This window comes from Anas platyrhynchos, chromosome 34, assembly GCF_047663525.1.
Source record: "Anas platyrhynchos isolate ZD024472 breed Pekin duck chromosome 34, IASCAAS_PekinDuck_T2T, whole genome shotgun sequence".
NCBI classification, from domain to species: Eukaryota; Metazoa; Chordata; class Aves; order Anseriformes; family Anatidae; genus Anas; species Anas platyrhynchos.
In genome coordinates, this window is record NC_092622.1 from 1386394 (window position 1) to 1404610 (window position 18217).

At 56.3% G+C, this 18217-nt stretch overlaps 3 protein-coding genes across 4 annotated transcripts; all 3 read right to left on the minus strand.

The window, feature by feature from the left end:
* Positions 1 to 42: 42 nt before the first annotated feature.
* On the minus strand, positions 43 to 296 carry COX14 (cytochrome c oxidase assembly factor COX14). Its single transcript, XM_072031997.1, has one exon. The coding sequence runs from the start codon at positions 294 to 296 to the stop codon at positions 132 to 134; it is 165 nt and encodes a 54-aa protein (XP_071888098.1). The 3' UTR covers positions 43 to 131.
* GPD1 (glycerol-3-phosphate dehydrogenase 1) lies at positions 43 to 7568 on the minus strand. Its single transcript, XM_005021562.6, has 9 exons — positions 7423 to 7568; positions 7083 to 7260; positions 6511 to 6651; positions 6030 to 6168; positions 4991 to 5103; positions 4442 to 4675; positions 4138 to 4244; positions 379 to 3917; positions 43 to 298 (listed from the first exon to the last, which is right to left on the minus strand). The coding sequence occupies exons 1-8, from the start codon at positions 7461 to 7463 to the stop codon at positions 3821 to 3823; spliced, it is 1050 nt and encodes a 349-aa protein (XP_005021619.1). The 5' UTR covers positions 7464 to 7568; the 3' UTR covers positions 43 to 298; positions 379 to 3820.
* Positions 7569 to 8449: 881 nt separating this feature from the next.
* On the minus strand, positions 8450 to 15526 carry SMARCD1 (SWI/SNF related BAF chromatin remodeling complex subunit D1). 2 transcript variants are annotated; one of them, XM_027445223.3, is made up of 13 exons: positions 15254 to 15526; positions 14952 to 15139; positions 13838 to 13880; positions 13617 to 13739; positions 13183 to 13311; positions 12590 to 12706; positions 12137 to 12238; positions 11878 to 12039; positions 11686 to 11783; positions 11124 to 11259; positions 10651 to 10773; positions 10291 to 10392; positions 8450 to 10162 (listed from the first exon to the last, which is right to left on the minus strand). In XM_027445223.3, exons 1-13 carry the CDS (start codon positions 15419 to 15421, stop codon positions 10109 to 10111), a joined length of 1545 nt encoding a protein of 514 aa, XP_027301024.1. In that variant the 5' UTR covers positions 15422 to 15526; the 3' UTR covers positions 8450 to 10108. The 2 variants fall into 2 exon arrangements, with proteins under 2 accessions (XP_027301024.1, XP_027301026.1); XM_027445225.3 differs by having other exon boundaries at positions 13189 to 13311; positions 15254 to 15525.
* Between the last annotated feature and the right edge of the window lie 2691 nt (positions 15527 to 18217).

Consider the following 18217-nt stretch of genomic DNA (forward strand, 5'->3'; position numbering starts at 1 on the left):
GCACCCCCAGCCCCGGGGCGGGATGAGGACACGACACCGAGCTCGGGGGCTTCTCCGGGGGCTTTTATTGCGCTTTTTATGTGGGAACCTTGGTGGGGGGGGAGGGAAAATCCACGCGCCGAGCCCCCCCCTCAGCTCTCGGGCCTCGCCGCCGCCGCCGCCTCCCTCTCCCGGCGGCGCTGCAGCAGGCGGTAGGCGCGGACGCCGCACAGGTACCCGCCGTACACCGTCAGCAGCATCATGGAGCCGGAGAACGCCTTGTAGCCGAAATCAGCCAGCTGCTTGCCCGACACCATGCCTGTAACACAAGGCGGCGGTCAGCAAGCGGCCCTCCCCCTCCCCTCCTCTCCCGGTCCCGGTCCCGGTCCCGGTCCCTACCGGCGCTCCCAAGGCTCCGCCGTCACCTCAGGGCCGCGCTTCCCGGTAGTGCCCCGTGGGGAAGGCGGGGCCGCGCTGCCTGCTGGGAGTTGTAGTCTTTATGGGGGGGGGGGTGAGGCTGTGGCGCCATCTGCTGTGTGGCTGCTCCTTCGCCTCAGGAGCCCGCCATCCCCCAGGCGCTGTCCTTCAGGCTCTGTCCCCTGCCCCATGTCTCTCTGCACAGCTCCCTCAGGGTCTCCTCAGCACTGTGTGAGGCTGAGGGGCCAGCCCCTCACACGGGCGCCTTGCTCCAGCCCTGAGGTGCTCGGGACACCCCCGGTCCCCGCTCCGTGCCTGAGGTGGTCACTGACTTCTTCACCCTCCCTCAGGGCCCAGGCTGTGCTCACAGCTCACAATTTGGAGAGCTTGTGTGCCTCCAAAAAGCGCCGCGGCTGCTGGTGGCACAGCGCGGTGCTCTCCCCCCAAGCCCTGAGCTCCTTGCTTGTAGTTGAGGTTGGGAATGAGGAGACATTTCTTGTCAAGAAATAGCTGTCAGGCATTGGAATGGGTCACCCAGGGAGGTGTCACCGTCCCTGGGGGTGTTTAAGGACAGGTTGGATGTGGTGCTTGGGGACATGGTTCAGTGGGTGGCAGTGGTGGTAGGGGATGGTTGGACCGGATGATCTTGGAGGGCTTTCCCAACCCTAATGATTTTGGGATTCTCTGACCCCACAGGCACAGCACAGCCCCAGGCTGTGGGCTCTTTGAGGTGCTCAGAGTGCAAGAAATGGGGCCACCCCCTCGCCTGCGTCTTCTTGCCCAGGCTGCAGCAGCCTGAGCTGTGCAGAGCCCTGAGCTGTGCAGACCCTGCAGTGCCTGGATGTGCTGAGGCTGCAGAACATAACTCCAAATGTTAAAGGGAAGACTTTTTATAGCTCATGAACTCCAACGCTAGTGCAAGGCACGGGCTGTCTGAAAGCGAGGGATGCATGCGCTGGCCACCCCCAGGTGAGACTCACGACCCTCAGCAAATGCTGACAAGGCCTGGAGGAGCTCAGGCACTGCCAGCTGTGTGTAGTGGCAAAGAAAGCCGCGCTTGGAGCGATGTACTTCTGCAGCTGATGAGCTAACAGCTAAATTTAAGTCCAAAACACAGCTCCTGATCCTGCTGCAGCTCCAGGCAGGTGCTGGCAAGAGCTTTACATGCTGAGGTGAGAGCCTGCGATGTGTCTAGGGAGGAGAGCTTGGACGCTCTCTCCCCTGTATGAGCCTCGTATCCAAACACTTGAGCTGGGATTCCTGAAGCCCATCAAGACAAAGGGAACTAGAAGTTGTGCCAACCCTGCAAGAAGACACCGGACTTCCTTTATTTTTCCTCCAAGCTCATTGAAGTTTCTCAGAGGAAGCCGATGTTGGCTACTTTCTGAACGATCGCTCAGTTGAATTTAAAGGTCGTAGGGTGCTACCGAGAATGCGTGTCTAATAAAAGGCACAGAAACAACTGCACTGCCAGCAGATTAAATTCCCCTAGCAAGAGGGCGAGCGGAGAACTAACAGTCCTGGAAAGGTCACTCAGTACGAGATGTGTTTCAAAGAAAAGCAGGGATGAGGCAAGTCCAGCAGGGAAAAGAAGCTGGAGAGAGATGAATAAAACAGCACAGACCGTCCCAAGAAGCTAAGACATCAAAGTCTGGGGTACAGGTGACACAGTGGGACCCTGGCATGATTTCTGCCAGCCCCAGGTTAGGATCCTAGACCCATCTCAGCGCTGCAGTTTCTGCCCTCCCCAGTCCTACAGCCAGACTTGAACACAGGAACTGCTGCTGAGAAAACGCAAGTGGGACACCGCGTTATGTTCTGAGCCAACATTGTCCTGCAGGGGCACTCTTACTCATTTCTGGAACAGCACACAAGGGTGCAGAGCCAGGAGGGAACAGCCAGTGCCCTCTCCTGCACTCTTAGTGAGACCAGCGGGCACCAACCCAAAGAGAACGATGCACGGGAACCGCAGAGAAAAGCGTGCGCCGCCCCTTCCCTCTCCAAATTTATTATGATTTTAAACATTCATAAAGTACACTGCTAGTCAGAGACCCAATGGCACTAGGACCCGGAACGGGGGCGAGATCTGCAGCAGCTCCAGCAGCCTGCCAGCCCTGACAGGGATCAGTGAACCGCCGGCCACGCGGCCCTGAGCAAACACGAGCAGAGTGAACCAGCTTCAGAGGCCCAGAGAGGCACGTGGCAGCCAGCTGGACAAGGGGCAAGTTTCAAAGGCACAGCATGAGGCACGAGACCTCTGTCCTCTCTTGTGATGCTGGAGGTCTGCCTGTACCTCTGTGGATCACGTCCTGTGCTGCCCCTTGCGCTAGCGGGCAATTTCCAGCACCCTCCCACGAGGGGCGGCAGGGAAAGCGTGGAACCTGCTTTTCTCAGCTCCTATAAAGCCACGGGAAGAAGCAAAGCCCAGCCTACGGCACAGAGCAGAGCAAGAGTGAAGGCAAAAGCTGCTGCGGGTCACTCATCTAAAAGCACCATGGCCCAACTGCTTCGGCAGGTACACTGCCAAGGGCTGTGCTGCCTGCCAGCTGCTCAGAAAAACTTTGGGGCAGTTGGTCCCTGCGTTGCCAAAGCCAGCCAGAGGACGAACCAAGGCGAGGGAGGAGGGCTGCCCAGGGACAGGCAGAGGGCATGGAATTAGCACAGACAAATTGGTGACAAAAGGGGTCAGTGGCCAGGCTTGGGTGTGAGAGCAAAAAGCTGGATAACTGAGCTCTGAGGGCTCCCTCCGGAGCCGTCCTCACACGCACAGAGCCTCGGCCGTCCCGTTCAGCAGGAGCAGCTGGTGGTGGCTGGGGAAGCAGCACATGGCAGGGTGGCAAAGAGCTATTTTCTCTGTTGGTGCTTCTTAGAAAGAAGAGTGCTTGTCAGCCCCTTTGAAAGTCCTCAGGAGCTTCAGTCTCTGGTGGAGCCTGGCAGGGAACCGTGCCCCCTCTGCGAGGCGGCAAAGCCCAAAGCAACAGCAGCAAGCAGGAAAGAGCTGGTGTCATGCGAAGTGGCCCCATGGGGCTAATAGCAAAGCTTGCCCTCCAAGGCAGTGCCTCCTGCATAGCCCGTATTGATCAAGACGACTTAGCAGAGTCCCTCTGAGAACGGAATCCATCGCAGCGAAAGAAAGTGAAAGGAGGAAGACGCTCAGCCCCGCTCAGGGCAGACCCTAGACAGAAGCAGAAGCTAAACGAGCCCTTCGAAGAGAGAGGGGGGATCAGCAGGTACCTCCGTGCAGATGCCAGGCTCAGGCTGGCAGTCTCCAGGGCTGAGAAGGGGAACATCTGCCCTTCCAGCGCTCTGCAAAGGCTCCCAGGAAATCTGGACTCCTCGCAAAGTTGTGGCAGCAGCAAGTTGGTGCGGGCAGGAGCTCTCTGCTCGTCTCAGCAGGATCGGTGCTTTTGCAGGCAGAGCCCACTTACATGTGCTCGGGGTGGTTCTGGAGACACTTGATGACATCAGTAACGGGTTTGCCCTCGTAGCAGATCTGATATACAGCTGTGAAGAGGGGGAACCTACGGGCAAGATGGACAAAATCAGCCCTTGCTGCATTGCCAGAGCACCTCCACTTCTGTTGTGCCACGCAGGACTGCTGGATGCGGGCACTGCAAAGCTTTGCCTAAGCTGCAGGGACACTGAGGGTGAATTTCCCTTCCCACATCTGCGGGGAAGATCCCAGCCCAGCCTCAAAAACAACAACAAAAAAAAGCAGACAAGGGGGATGAGAGCACTCACTTCTCCACCATGTTCTTGCTTTTGAGGATGCGATGCAGCTCGGCAGACGTCTGGGGACCCTGCAGCTTCTGCCCGTTCAACATCTCCTTCTCCAGCTGCTCAATAGACTGAAACAACCCAACAGAGAGGGGAGCTGGAGCCTGCGATGCCATCCACTGCCCCACAGCTCCTTCCCTGGAGCCAGACTGTGGTGCTGGACAGGTGAAGAATGCCACAAGACTAGCTGGCTCCCTGCTGCTGCCATCTCAGCAGATTGATGCAGGTATTAAGGTCCCCCTCGTTGCCTGCTCCCTGCTCTGCTCACCTTCCCAGTCTTGGCAAAAGCCTCAGCCACCTTGCGGTTGCGACCGCCGTAGCAGGTAGTGATGAGATCAGCCACCCCGCAGCTCTCCAGGAAGGTGGAGGGGGTGACGGGGCCCTTGCAGAAGAGTTTGGCGAAGCCGATCATCTCCATCAGTCCCAGCCGGATAACCGCAGCCTTCGTGTTGTCCCCGAAGCCGAGCCCATCACAGAAACCAGCCGCTACAGCCACGATGTTCTGCAAGACAATAGCACGGAGCGATCTGTTCCCGCTAGAGCCCAGGGCTTTGCCACATCCACGAGCTGCCCGTGTGATCCCCAGAGCAGGCTGCTGCCTGCCCCTGCCTGTCTAGCAGCCATCAATCCCTCCGAGGAGCCGAACAGGACACACACAGCTGCCTCCAAAACCTGGCCTTTTGCCCAAGCGTCTCGGCGAGCCAGGGTGCAATATCCCGAGGAGTTCATCCAAGTGGCAGCCTCCTCCCCAGAGCTCCCCGCAGAGCTCAGGCTCTGCTAACAGAGAGCTGCAGACCTCAGCCAGCAGCTCACCCACCTTCAGGGCCCCACAGATCTCTACGGTGTCAGCCTCCTGCACCACCGTGACGCGGAAATTCGGTGTCTGCATCAGCTCCTTCAGGATCTGCCCGTACTGCGCGTTCTTGCACCCTGATGAGGCAAAAGGAGAAGCGTGAGGAGAGAGGGAGACGTGAAGGAGACCCCAGAGGAGGGCTGCTCTCTTCTCCTGGTATGTTCCTGCAGCGTAGCCCTTGCGGCCCGTGCAGGGAGAGGAATCTCTTGCTCAACTGCTGGACGTTGCTAAACATTTGTGGGACCACAAAGCGCCACCGTACAGTGCCTGGCGGATAACCAAGGTTCAACCTTGGGATTCCCATGCCTGCCATTGCGTTGAGCAAGACAGAAGTGGCATGCCCAGTAGATTAAAAGCGTCTTCAGAAACTGCAAATTTGTGTTCGGAGGCTGCTGCTTCTCTCTGTTCCTGCAGGGCCCTGCATGGGAGCGTTGCTGTGCTTGCAGCAACAGCAAGCTCTGCTTCCACGTCTCCGGTCTCTGCAGCCTTCTGCACGGCTTGTTTGCTTTTGTTTAAAGCACGGACACTTTGAATCTTGTAACTTCTAACCCAGAGAACTGTTCTGTTGGTTTTGGCTGCTGTGCATGATTCACAAACAGCGCGGAGGATGTCAGGAGCTGCTGCCAGATGAACTCCCAAGTAGCCCTGGCTAGCAAGGACATGAGATCCAGGTGACTGTCCCTTGAAGCCCCGTGAGATAAAGGTAGGTGAACTCTATTTCCTAAAGGGTCTCTCAGTGTCCATCCCTTCCACTTGGACCAGGCTGCCTGCCAGATGCTCCCAGTCGATGCTGGCAGCTTTCAGACACACAACTCTGCTTTTAATGAAGTGAGCGCTCACACTGCAAACCCTGTGGATGAGTTCATCCAGCTCCTACGGAGCCTCGCTGCCTTCACAGGCAAAAAGGGACGGCTCTCTCTAGGCAGCACCACGCTCCCCTCGTTACGTCCTCCTGCTCGTCAGAAACGAGGGCTGCTAACGAGGAGGGACGTCGGCTCCTTACCGATGGTTGTTTCGCAGAACTTCTCTTCTGCCACTTCGTTAGCGATGTTGGCCCCCATGAGGACGCTCATCTCGATTCCCAGCTTCTCGTGGATAATGTCTGAGATCAGCCTCAGCCCATCTGGTCCTTCGTCCACCCCCTGGGAGACAACCAGGCGCGGAGATGAGCACCCGTCCCCTCCAGGACCTGGCCCCTGCTGTCCCAACCCCGTCACTCCCCATCCTGCGATGCTGTCACCCCAGCAGCCCCCCCAAAGCTCAGCTGCACCCCACTCACAGCACTTCACACCCCCTGCATGCCCTCACACCCTTTTCTACTCCACGAACACACCTCCAAACCCCCACAAAGGCTTCCCAAACCCTCTTGTACACCACTAAAACCCTGGAGCCCGCTTTCTGCTCCAACCCCCCTGGCTCCCCTTTGCAGCCCCGCAGAAATTATGACCCCCCAGCCGCCAGGGCAGCGCTCCTCCTGCTCACACCTTGATGAGCGACATCCCGATAGCATCTTTCTTCACGTGGCCCTTGAGCTGCTCACACACCTTGCCGATGAACTGGTGGGGCACCACGAACAGGAGGACGTCGGCCCCGGCGCAGGCTTTCAGCAGGTCTGGCTCTGCCACCTGCAGGGTGGGACCGTCAGCACTCACACCCCATTTTTCGTGGCCAGGAGCCCAGCCCTGATCCCCAACGAGGGGAGCAGGGGCTGGAGGGCAACTGTGTGGGGTTTCCCTGGGCAGAGGGGCTGGAGCCTGGCAGCACAAAAGGCTGAGCGTACGGGCTCGCTGCGCGCCGCCGATGCCAGCTCAGAGGCAGTCGCATGGCCTCAAGCCCAGCCTGTGGGATGCCAGAGCAGGGGCAAAGGTGGGCAGCGAGGGTGGCCAGGGCTGCGGCTCATCCAAGCGAGCTGCAAGGTCACTGGGAACGTTTAAGCGAGCCCCGTGCATCCCCTTTGCAGTCCGCGGGGCCACAGCAGCTCCCGGCACGGCTTTTTATTGCCTTTCACCAGGGAGCCCGGCTGCCGGCAGCGGATCTCGTGCTCAGCCACACTCACCACGTTGGGGGGCAGCTTGTGTCCCGGCAGGTATTTGACGTTCTCGTGCTCCGTGTTGATGATTTCGGTGAGCCGCCGGCCGCCCACCTCCTCCTCCAGCACCCACATGCTCACCAGGTTCTCGAAGGTGCTCAGCCGCGCCGCGTTGCTGCCCGCGATCTTGGCGATGGCCGAGCCCCTGCACGGGCAAAATGGAGCCGTAGGCACCGAGGCTGCCAGCACCGGGGGGAGCCCGGGGCACCCCACGGCACTCGCACGGGGGTCCCGGTGTCCCGGGGAGAGTGGGAACCGTGCCACGCTCCGGGAGGGGACGCGGAGTGTCCGAACACCGGGTGCTCACCAGTTGCCCGAGCCCACGATGCACACTTTCTTGCCGCCCATGGTGCAAAGAGCCGGAGCGCTGCGCTGTGCTGAGCCCAACGCCGCTATTTGAAGGCTGCCCCCGAGCAGGGGCGGCCCCAGCCCGCCTCCCGCTCCGCCCCGGGGCAAACCGGGCACCCGTGGCCCCCGGGGGCCGCCCAGGTCCCTGTCCCAGCCGCAGCCGGTGCTCGCAACCCAACGCCGAGCAGTGCTGCAGCTGCAGATCGCTGCCCCAAAGCAAAGGTGAAGGTGCTCGGAGCGCCGAGCTCAGCACAGCAGGGAATGGTGACTGCCCAGCTGCTTCCCTCCCCCCGTTTTCTGCATAAAATCGTTTGCTTTTCCCCCAAAGAAGGCTCGTCCCCGAGTAGGAAACGTGAACCATCTGATTGCAGAGCCAGGAGGCAACGCCAGCCTTAATCTCAGCGTTAAGCAGCAGCAGCACCAACTGCTTGACCTTACGCAAAGCGCCCTTTCTTCTAGACACAGAGGATCTCTTTCTCCTGCAGCAAGGCTTTACAAGTGTTCTGTAAAGCATTACGTTTCTACTCCGATAAACAAGGCAGGGTGCAAAGAGTAAAGCCCCATTTGCATGCCTTTAAACCCATCTCTGGAACCTTTAATACAGTTCCCTCACAATCATTCCTGAATCCCGTGGGGCTTGCGACAGGCTGTCACCGCTCTGCAAGGCAGCAGGGTGAATACTGGGCTGTCTAGATTTTATCAGCACCTTGGCCACTGGATTTCCAGATTTGCTCAAGTTACTTTGCTCATTTCCCACAAAAGCACTCTGCACAGGCTTAGTGGGCGCTGCAAGCCACAGATCCTTACCTGAAAAGGCACTGTATTAACAGGCCAAAACGTGACGAACGTTTTCTCTGCAGTTTCTTAAACCAGTTAAAAAAATAAAGTGAAAATAATCCCGTCCCTTCCCAGGCAAATACACGAGGTATCATCCACCGAGGCAGCTGCTGAAAGCGTGCTGTCAGCACAGAAGGAGGGAGGACAGCTTCCTTCACAGGAGGCTTTTATTAAAACTGGGTGACATCTACAAGGATACAGTACAAAAAAAATTTTGGTCCATGGAAAAACCCATAATATTCAGTTAAGAAAAGCAGTTATTCTGCAACAGCTATGTTTGCCTACGCAGTACTCAGCATCCTTCATGTGTGACTACCCTGAGGAGTCAGTGGGCTGCTTCATCAGCACCAAGACCTTCACCCCAGTACCACAGAGGAGCCATTTCAAAGAGGGTAAAGGAGAAGGGAAGTCGAGAGCCTATTACTCACAGACATGTAGTAACACAGACACAAGGAGTAGGGCCACCCAGGCTCCCAAATTCATAGTAACCTTCCCAACCACACCAAAGCTGGGTGTGGGGAGGAGGGGGCTTGTCAGTAATGTGGTTTTGCAGCTGTTTCAAGAGAATATGACCAACTTTTGAGTCCATTTGCATTAGTCCCGAGCAGAAATACTGAGATCCGGGTTAGAGAAGCCGTTCTCTTACACCTGACCACTAGTTCACTAGTAAATCGTTCCATGACGAGGCATGGGGGCTGCTACTCCCCACGGTAAAGAAAGTCTACGTGTACATTCCTGATCCATGCTGGGCCTTATGGCAGCCCTGGAACCTAAAACTTGACTAAAAACCACAGGAGCTTCAGCATGGAAACATCTCCTAACTCACGTATGCTTGGAGCTACATCCATTCCCAAGAACTGTCCTGTTACACTCAGGTCCACAGAAAGGAGCCTCTGGTCCCCACAGCAAGTGATGTATGACAACTGTCCCGAAGGAATGAGCGTACAACACCCCACCCCTGCACAATTACACGGGCAGCTGTTGCATCCTCTCTCCCTGCTACAAGGAAAAGAAGCAGCCAGGTGGCTTGCTGGAACCCCAAGTGCTCTGAAGTGCAGTGAAGTCTCAGCACTCCAGAGCTTCCACGCCCCTGCAGTAAGCCAACGCTTCATCTCCCCTGTGATTCCCAGCCTAAAACAGTCTGTCATGAACATGAAGGGAGCAGGACAGGAAAAAAGGGAGAAGGGAAGAAGCGATTCTCTACACAGTCCAGTAACTTCCTCAAGGAGGAGAGGGACCTGTGGGGCAGCCCAGTGCAGCAGCACCCTCCGCATGAAGGAGGGGAGGGCTGGAGGTATGTCAACTCCTGGTGTCCTGCCCGCTCCATCTCCTGGTACCTTGCTACAAAAAGAGGCAGGGACGAGATTAGCCACAGAGCTCCACCCTTAGAGCAGGTCCAGGCTTCCCAGACCCAGGTCTCGCGTGTGCCACAACTAGATGCTAGTTGAGGAGGAAGGGGCTGTGGTTTCTGAACTTGAGAAAAGCTCCAAGTCAGCATTCATACTGGCTACTGGGGACACTACAGGCAGTACGGAGTCACGGAAAGGCTCTCAGAAGCCCTGGGACTGACAAGGCAACAGTCAGGAAGAAAACCAGGTAGAAGTGTGTGCTCGTTGGAGCCCGTCTGCTTGCCACTCCCCAGAAGACCCCAGGTGTCCTAGAGTTGCCCCAAGAGGGACAATGCCAGGATGGATAATGGTGCAGGCCTCAGTGCCGGAGTGGGATTACGTGAGCCATAACAGCGTACTCTGCAGCTCTGTCTCCACAAGTAGCTGTGATGCCTTCTGGCTGGGGAGGAGCGGAGCGGCCTATGTGTTGCGGATCCCCAGGGCCTGCTCTAGTTCCTGCCGTCTTTGCTGTACCTGCAAGAGGAGCCAGAGTTGCAGCGTTAACACACAGCAGCGCAGCAAACAAGTACCACAGGGCCCAGGTGGAAAAGGGGGGGGTCCAAACCAGGTACAGAGGGAGACACCTGCTTGGGGACACTCACCTTGGAGTAGAAGTATCTGCACACAGCTTCCTGAGCCCACGGCTGGAAGTAGAACTCAGCTCTACGCTCCTCTTCAGGATTCCCAACAACATCAGTCATCGTCTGGAAAGCACAAAGGACAAAACAGTTCAGGGAGTGTGAAAGCTCTGGCTGTGCTGAGCAAGCCTGCACAGACGCCCCCCCCTTCCACAAAGAAACGTCAGTACAGTCAGGTCAGGTTCTTATCCTTGACTTCAATACACGTCTTGCTTTCTGAAAAGGAAATTGCCTCTCTCCCTCTCTCTCTCTCTCAGTGGGAGCTAGTAATAATGAGGAAAGAGTGTGACTGGATCCACCTTCCCCACAAGACAAAGCTTTTACCTTCAAGTCCCGGCACTGGGACTGCAGCCAGTCGTTGATGAAGCCCTGAGGATCTCGGGCAAAACTCAGCATGAACTCACGCTGGGTCTTCAGCTGGTTAATTGTCTCTATTGTTTCATGGATCTGAAGGAGATAAGCACAGCAACGAGACTGCTGAATAGGGGAAAATGTCAGAGTAACATCAAGAGATCCAACACACGAAGGTGAATTCTTATACTCCCTGGCTCACTTATCAGATAGGATTCTCAGCTCCCACCTTCCTGCTCTAAACATTACCAATTTCCCCACTGACCATTTCCTTTAAAACTGTGCTTCCAGATAAAGCCACCTATTTGAAACCACGGCAGAACTGTCTCCAGCTTCCAAATGCACAACAGCACAAAGCCAAACTGTCACGTTCAGGGGTCACTTTGCTCCACACACACACTCCTACCCAGCACTGAGGACAGCAGACCTGAAGGAACTCTTCTCACCTTGTTATCCAGAGCAGCAATTTCTTGTTGACTAGCCGTTGAGAGCAGGAATGAATTCATCTGAGTCTTCAAGGTATCATCCACTTCCACATCGATGTCATAGCAGGCTGTTTTCTTCTGGTCATTTGGGTCAACACTAGGGGCATCCAAAAGAATCCAGAACAGGTGAGTAGTTCAAGAAAGCACCAAATTGTGGCTACTCTAGGGTGATGCTGCATAAGGACTGCAGGCAGGGACAAGCCAAGCTACTGTTAGCTTCAGCTCTAACACCAAACAGCAAAGCTCCACGTGGCTTTGCAGCACACGGGCTAAGTAACTGAGTAGACAGAAATCTGCTTGGAGCAACTGTAATGCAAAGGATGGCATGAACATGGGAGTGCCTGGTGGAAAAGAGGGCTGTGGTAAACAAGAGGTGACCATTCCTGGACAAAGAAATGATGACTGGCAACACAGGGGAACTGCTACTGAAAAAGGAGAACATTACATCATCTTCCTGTGCAAGTCTCACCCATCCTTTCCACTCTTCTTTCTGTAAATACAACGCCAAGTGGAGCAGTCTCACCTGATCACGTGATTGATGATGATCGGTTCTGGGGGCATGAGCAGCGCGTGAAGCCTTTGTGGGATTTCAGAGAACTTCATCCGCTGAGATTCAAATATCTGTGCCAGAAACACGGGGCTCAGCGGAGAGCTCAGTGCCAGGGATCCCTGGCTGCTCACAAAGAAACGCTGAGGCAGCCCCAGCCACCATTACCTGCTGGAGGTATTTGTCACAGATGACATACTCCCGCTCGTGGGGGTCCTGGAGCTTGTGGGTCTTGATGTATTGCCACAAAGCCTGGATGATCACCGGACGGGTCTGAGTGTGAATCCCCAGCAGACGAGCCAAGCGGGGGTCCAGTTTGAACTGGGGAGGCTTAAACAAAATAGTGCAGAACGATGAGATGGGAACGTGGCCACAGCCACAGCTGAGCAAACACTGCAAGCCCAGCATTTTGCTCCCGACATCTTACCTGATAATCGAGCATCAGAAGGACAGTACAGCGCACATTGACGTCTCCTGGCCTCTTCACCTGGAAGCCATCCGTCTCCTGGGTTGTTGCAGTCCTGTGCCACTGGAATATGTGGAACAGGAGAGGGCATTTGGATGCACTCACGTGCTCGATTCCCTTTGCTCCTGCTGCTTGGCACCCAGCATGCTCGTCAGTAAACCACACCCACTACAGAAAATTCATCTTATTCCCATTTATAGTTTGTAACAGGAGTTAATATATTTATTCAGACCCCTAGCAACTCCATGGAAGAAGCTAAGAAAAGAATTCAAGAGACTTTAAGCCTGGCTCCCAGCCACTTGAGCAAATCTTAAATACCCTCACCTCTCAAGTTATACAACATATATACAAATATATACAGTCTCCTGAAACAGCAACCCATTTTTAGAGGCAATACAGCAAAAAGAAGCTCACCTCTACCAGGTGATTGTCAGGGCCATAGAGGTCTTTATCAAGTTCAATGACCAGAGACTTAAAGAAGGATGAAAACTTCCTTTTCTGCTTGGTGGCATCGTATTTGGACAAAGCAGACTGCAAGCAACACAGGAAGGAAGAGAGTCAGGAGAGCAAGTCCCAGGACGCAAGCACAGGCACGGCGCCCACCAGCGTTCCTCTACGTTCTGAACACTTACATTCATCAATACATGCTGGAAAATCAAGTTCCAAGTCAAAAAAAAATGGTGAAAGACTGGAGACAGAGATAAGCTTGGAGGAAATTAGCTCACTCAGCAATCAGATAAAATGTAAGCGCCCTGGTTCTAAGAGCCACTGACCGTCTCTCACCATTAATTCTTATAGCTATAAGAACTTTGTATAACTCATGGTCTGCCATGGGGATACCCAGCGGTCTCTGAGTTGGGCTCTCGGTCTCGTCACCATCAGACTCCTTGGAAAACAGAGATGAAGGAGGATATCAAGCCCTCAGCTACACTCTCGGACACTAAGAAACTGGTTTCACTGTCAGTTCCAGACCAAAAAGTCACCTCTGTGGTGTAAGTGTAACTCACACTTACATCTTCCAGCAGCCGTCCTTCCACCCGAAGCTCCCAGGAGGCAACTGTTCCTTCTCCATCTTCTGCATCTGACTTGGCTGGATTGAAGGTGTTGGAGATAAAAATGCGTAGCTTTCGCTTTTGCTAGAAGAAAAAGCATCAGTTCAGTGTTAATTTTGAAGTAAACAGATGGCTATCCTGCTTATGCTTTGCCAAAACTGAGCTTAATATTCTTGTTTGCCTCCTATTTCCCCTCTCCTAAGAGGAGCAGCAGGGAAAGAAGCATTCCTGGTTCTGCTCCTTGGTTATTCTTGGAATATTAATTAAGATTCCTTATAGGCCACGCTTATAGGGACGAGACCCAAACGTCAATGCCCTCCTCCGCCCTCCACCAAGGTAAGATTCTCCAATCCTTGCTTACAACAACCACGAACGCAGCCCCCACCTACCTTAATGGGTCGCTTCAAGGCCTCCTGGATATCCAGGCGCTTCCTCATGATCGTCTGGTCCAATTTCCTTTCAAAGGCCAGCAAGTCCATATAGGCCTGAGACTCGGGGACAAGCTCACGAATCTACAGCAAAGCACGAGCCAGTCAAGAACCCGAATCACCCCCGGTGCCCTCGCGCTCCTTTCATATCATCAGGAGCTGCAACCACGCGTGCCACTCACCCTCTGAGGTAGAATTTTGTCTGCCATCTTTTTCTTTTTAGCGCTGCAAAGGAAGGAGATGCGTGTTAAAACTGTGCAAATTACCAACAGGCAGTCACGAAAGCAGCAGCGTGGTGGCTTGTTCCTTGGTTTAGCCTCTCCGCAGCGACTTGTGGTTTCCAGGACCGACTTTTCTAGGAGACTCCTTTTAAACCAAGGGATGCACTGCCAACGTTACCGAGGCATCGCATGGTTCTGCCAGAAACCTAACACAAACGTGCCCTTGTCTAGTAGCAGCGTGTTATTCTTGTATTTAATAGAAGCTCCCCTCTCCTAAAAAAGGGGCTGCATACGAAAGCTGAACTCCCTTTCAGCCACCCAACAAAAAGATGCGACGAGAGGCCCAGGCGTGGCGTGAAGGCAAAGCGCCGTGGACACGGGCACACAGAAAAGCTTTGTGCTGCTGCGAGCAGCCAGCAGATGACACAAAGTCAGCTTCGGCAAGGCCTTAGGGCTCGCTCTGTGATTTCGGCAGTGCCCTACCCTCACCCCAAAATCCAATCTTTCCCCATGATACTTTTGGGGAGAGGAGCAATAAATGTGAGCCTGCCCGGGGATGTTTGAGGGGATTGGGGATGCTTGGGGGAGGATCAGGGGTGCTTGGAGATTTTGAGGGATGCTTGGGGGTGATTGGGGATGTCAGGGGATGCTCAGGGATGACTGGGGATGGCCAAGGATGCTTGGGGATGCTCAGGGATGTCCAGAGATGCTTGGAGATGATCGGAGATGCTTGGGGGATCATCGGGGATGTCTGGGGATGTTTGGTGATGTCAGGGGATGTTTGGGGATGTTGGGGGCTGTCTAAGGATGCTTGAGGATGCTTGGGGATGTCAGGAGATCTCCAAGGATGCTTGAGGATGTCCGGGGATGCTTGGGGATGCCCAGGGATGATCGGGGATGCTTGGGGATGTCCGAGGATGCCCAGGAATGGCTTAGGGATGATCAGGGGATGTCCAGGGATGATTGGGGGATGCTTGGGGATGCCCAGGGATGCTCAGGGATGCCCGTGGATGTCCAAGGATGTTTGGGGATGCCCTGGGATGCCCAGGGATGCCCCGCTACCTCCGCCCCTTACTTGTGGTTTCGGTTGGGCACCGCCTGCGGCTGCACCTGCTGAAGCTGCTGCGGCGCCGGCCTCTTGCGGGCCTGATCCAGGCCGGCCTGCGCCATCCCGGGCCTCACCGCCGGGCTCCCGCCGTAACCGGGAGGCCCCATGGAAGGCCCTTGAGGGGCCAAGCGGCTGCCCGGCAACATCCCGGGGCGCTGCGGAGAGAAGAAAAACGCTCCAGAGCCCGCCGGGCCGGGGGGACGACCCCGAGCCCGAGCCCGGCCCCAACCCCTCTCCCTCCCGCCCCGCCGGCCCCTTCCCCGCCTCACCGGGTAGGCGGCCCCCGGCAGCGGCGAGCGGTACAGGCCCTGGCCCGGGGCCGGGCCCATCCGGACCGGCCCTCCCGGAGCTCCCGGCCCCAAAGCTCCGGCCCCGGCAGCGGCCCCCCCGCCGCCACCGCTGGGAGTCACCGACTGGAAACCCGCCCGCGCCGCCATCTTCTGCCAGCACAAAGGGAGCGGAGCCGGAACGGAGGAGCCGGAACCGGCGGGGCCCCGGAGGAGAGCCCGGCCCCAGCCCCCGGCTCCCTGCGGAGAAAGAGGGAGGGAGGAGGAGGGAGGAGGAGGAGGAGGAGGAGGGCGACCCCTGGCGGATGGGGGGACCTTGGGGGGGGACGGCACAGGGGGACACGAGGGGACCTGGGGGGACACCAGGGGGATAAAGGGGAGGACAAAGGGGGGCACGGGGGGGACAAAAGGGACACAGGGGACACAGGAAAGCCGGGGGGGGACACAGAGGATATGAGGAGGCCGGGGGGGACACAGGGGGGACCTAGGGGGGGACAAAGGGGGGACAAAGGGGGATACAGAGGGACACGGGGAGGCTGGGGGGGGACACAGAGGGGACCAAGGAGGACACAGGGGACGACACAGGGGACACAGGGAGGCCGGTGGGGGGACACAGTGGGGAAGAGGGACAAGGGGAGGCCGGAGGGACACTCAGAGGGGACCGGGGAGACACACAGGGGGGTTCCAAGGGGGGCACAGGGGACATGGGGAGGAGAGGGGGATTTGGGGGGGGACAGGGAGGATAGGGCGGTTATGGGGAGTTCTGAGGGGTGTAGGGGTCTTCGGGGGGTGGGGGGTTCTGAGGGGGTGCTGGGGTCTTGGGGGGTGTAGGGGGTATGGGAAATGGCAGGGTCCTGAGGGGTGCAGGAGCCCTGGTGGGAGTACTGAGGGGAGCAGGGTCTTGGTTGTGCTGGGGGCGATGTTCCTGGGGAACCTGAGGGTGATGCGGGGGCTGTGGGGGGGCTGCTGCCAGGAGCAGGGGCTGTGGGGAATCACAGAGGGGGCGTCTGGGCAGGGGGGAACCACAGTGGGAGCCCCGGGAGCTCTCCTCTCCGGGCAAAGCCACCTGCGAGATGGGTTCACAGCTCCGAATTCCTCATCTGGCAGCCGTCAAGCGCGGCTCAGGCGTGCTGGGGGGCCTCATCCACCTCCCTCAAACACCGCCGCACCTCGCTCTGATCCCTCCTGTCCTAGTTTAGCCTGGCTGGTTTCCCCCACAGCCGTCAGCTACTGCACAGGGGTTGCCGCTGCCAGTGCTGCTCTGGAGCTGAGGAGGGTTGGGGTGTTGGTCCCTACCTGTAATGCTCCCCGTTATAAATCTGTGCCTCTTGCAGGAGATGCTGGTCCCAAAACGTTTTGGGATGTGCTTGGAGGAAGGCGGCTTTGCCTGCCCCAAAGCTGGAGGAATCCAACCTGCAGAAGGGTCAGCAACGCCTCTCAGCAGGACGTCTTGGGAAGGAAGCATGTGGAGCAGAAATGGGCACGTTTTCCTATCATTTATACACATCTGTAGCGGTGTGGTATGGCTAAAAGGCTTTATCCAGGCGGTGATGGGTGCCCTGCAGGTGTACAAAGTTAGCCTTGGGAGCTGCTCATGGAGTCGTGCAGAATTGCTCTTTGCATGTGGGTGGGTGTGAGTTACGGAGAGACTTGGTGTGTGTTCAGAAAGGGGCTTTCTGAAAGCGTTTTTCAAAAGCTGAAGGCAGAAACCTTGTCTCAGCATGCAGGGCTCGAGCCTTGATGCTGTGTGGCTGAAGGGACAAGGAAGGGGAGTTTGTGGGTGCAGACTGCCAGGCTTCACGGGCTCTGTCCCCTTTGTGCAGTGTTTGGGGTTGGTTTGCTCCAGTTTAGGCTGAGCACCTGGGAGCAGGATTCCTGTCTCCATTGACAGTGACCTGGGGTGCTACAGAAAGCGTGATACTGGAATTAAAGGCCACTTTCTGCAAGTATTAGCGTTACGTTCCCCTGCTCCCCAGAGCACTTATCCTTGCGGTTGTTCAGAGAGAAGAGGGACGCAAATCCAGCTAGCATTAATCTGTGAAAAACGCCGAGGGAGCAGTCACACCACAAGTATTAATTAAGCAATTAATGATGACCATGGGTCATTTAGGAGGCTGCCTTGTACAGTGCATGGCGTAGTTGAGCGAGGAAAGAAGCAGGGATATATTTGCACCTTTTCCACCAGATACAGCATTTCCTATCCTCAACGAAAAACACGAAGCTCTGAGCACAGCCATTAACTGTTGTCTCAGCATCCATGTGTCCGTGCAGTTAATTTAATGCCACCTCCGACAGGCTTGGCGCCCAGCTGCCTTATGAAATATTCATGGAGAGGAAAAGCAGTGGAACTTATCTGCTCCATGTTGTTCGGCTGCAACTTTGACTGAGACTTAAAGCCTGGCAGGAGCCTTTGGGGCAGGCTGGAAAGCTGCCTGGCTCTCCTGGGAGGGGACACACGGAGTGAGGGGAAGCGAGGGCTAACCTGAGAAATGCGGAGAGGGAGGTGGGACATGGATTAATGCTCGATTTGGCACAGGGAGCAGGGGAGCTGCAGGGTCTGCAGAGATCCCCCCCAATCGCATCAGCTGGGGATGTGACCCCAGATCCCTATCCCCAGGGATGCTCCTTTGCCAGTCCTCGGTGTCCCCTGTTTTTAGCTGTCTCATAAGAAACGCAGGGACAAAATATCCCCGGCTTCCCTGGCTCAGTGTCTCCTTACACTTGTCCTTTCTCCTTCCCTCTGCCCTGAGGGTTTGGTTTGTTCCTCCCAGTGGAAACGGCTGGTGAAATGCCACCCCGCGCACCTTCATTTTCCTGCACCTGCTGGCACAAGGCAGCTCCTCTGAAACCTTCCTCCCCAACCCGTATGGCGGTAGCTCCAGGCAGCCGAGCAGCATCCAGGGCTGTGTAATTATATCTCAGCGCCTGTTTCTGCTGGCAGCGTTC

Excerpts from the sequence above, each read along its gene's own strand:
- COX14 (XM_072031997.1), bottom strand. The coding sequence starts at position 296 with ATGGTGTCGGGCAAGCAGCTGGCTGATTTCGGCTACAAGGCGTTCTCC.
- GPD1 (XM_005021562.6), bottom strand. The coding sequence starts at position 7,463 with ATGGGCGGCAAGAAAGTGTGCATCGTGGGCTCGGGCAACTG. Across the intron at positions 7,261-7,422 it reads ATCGTGGGCTCGGGCAACTG|GGGCTCGGCCATCGCCAAGA; the intron begins GTGAGCACCCGG and ends TTGCCCGTGCAG. Across the intron at positions 4,676-4,990 it reads AGATCTGTGGGGCCCTGAAG|AACATCGTGGCTGTAGCGGC; the intron begins GTGGGTGAGCTG and ends ATTGTCTTGCAG.
- SMARCD1 (XM_027445223.3), bottom strand. The coding sequence starts at position 15,421 with ATGGCGGCGCGGGCGGGTTTCCAGTCGGTGACTCCCAGCGGTGGCGGC. Across the intron at positions 13,312-13,616 it reads CCTTGAAGCGACCCATTAAG|CAAAAGCGAAAGCTACGCAT; the intron begins GTAGGTGGGGGC and ends TTTTTCTTCTAG. Across the intron at positions 12,239-12,589 it reads CTGACAATCACCTGGTAGAG|TGGCACAGGACTGCAACAAC; the intron begins GTGAGCTTCTTT and ends CACATATTCCAG.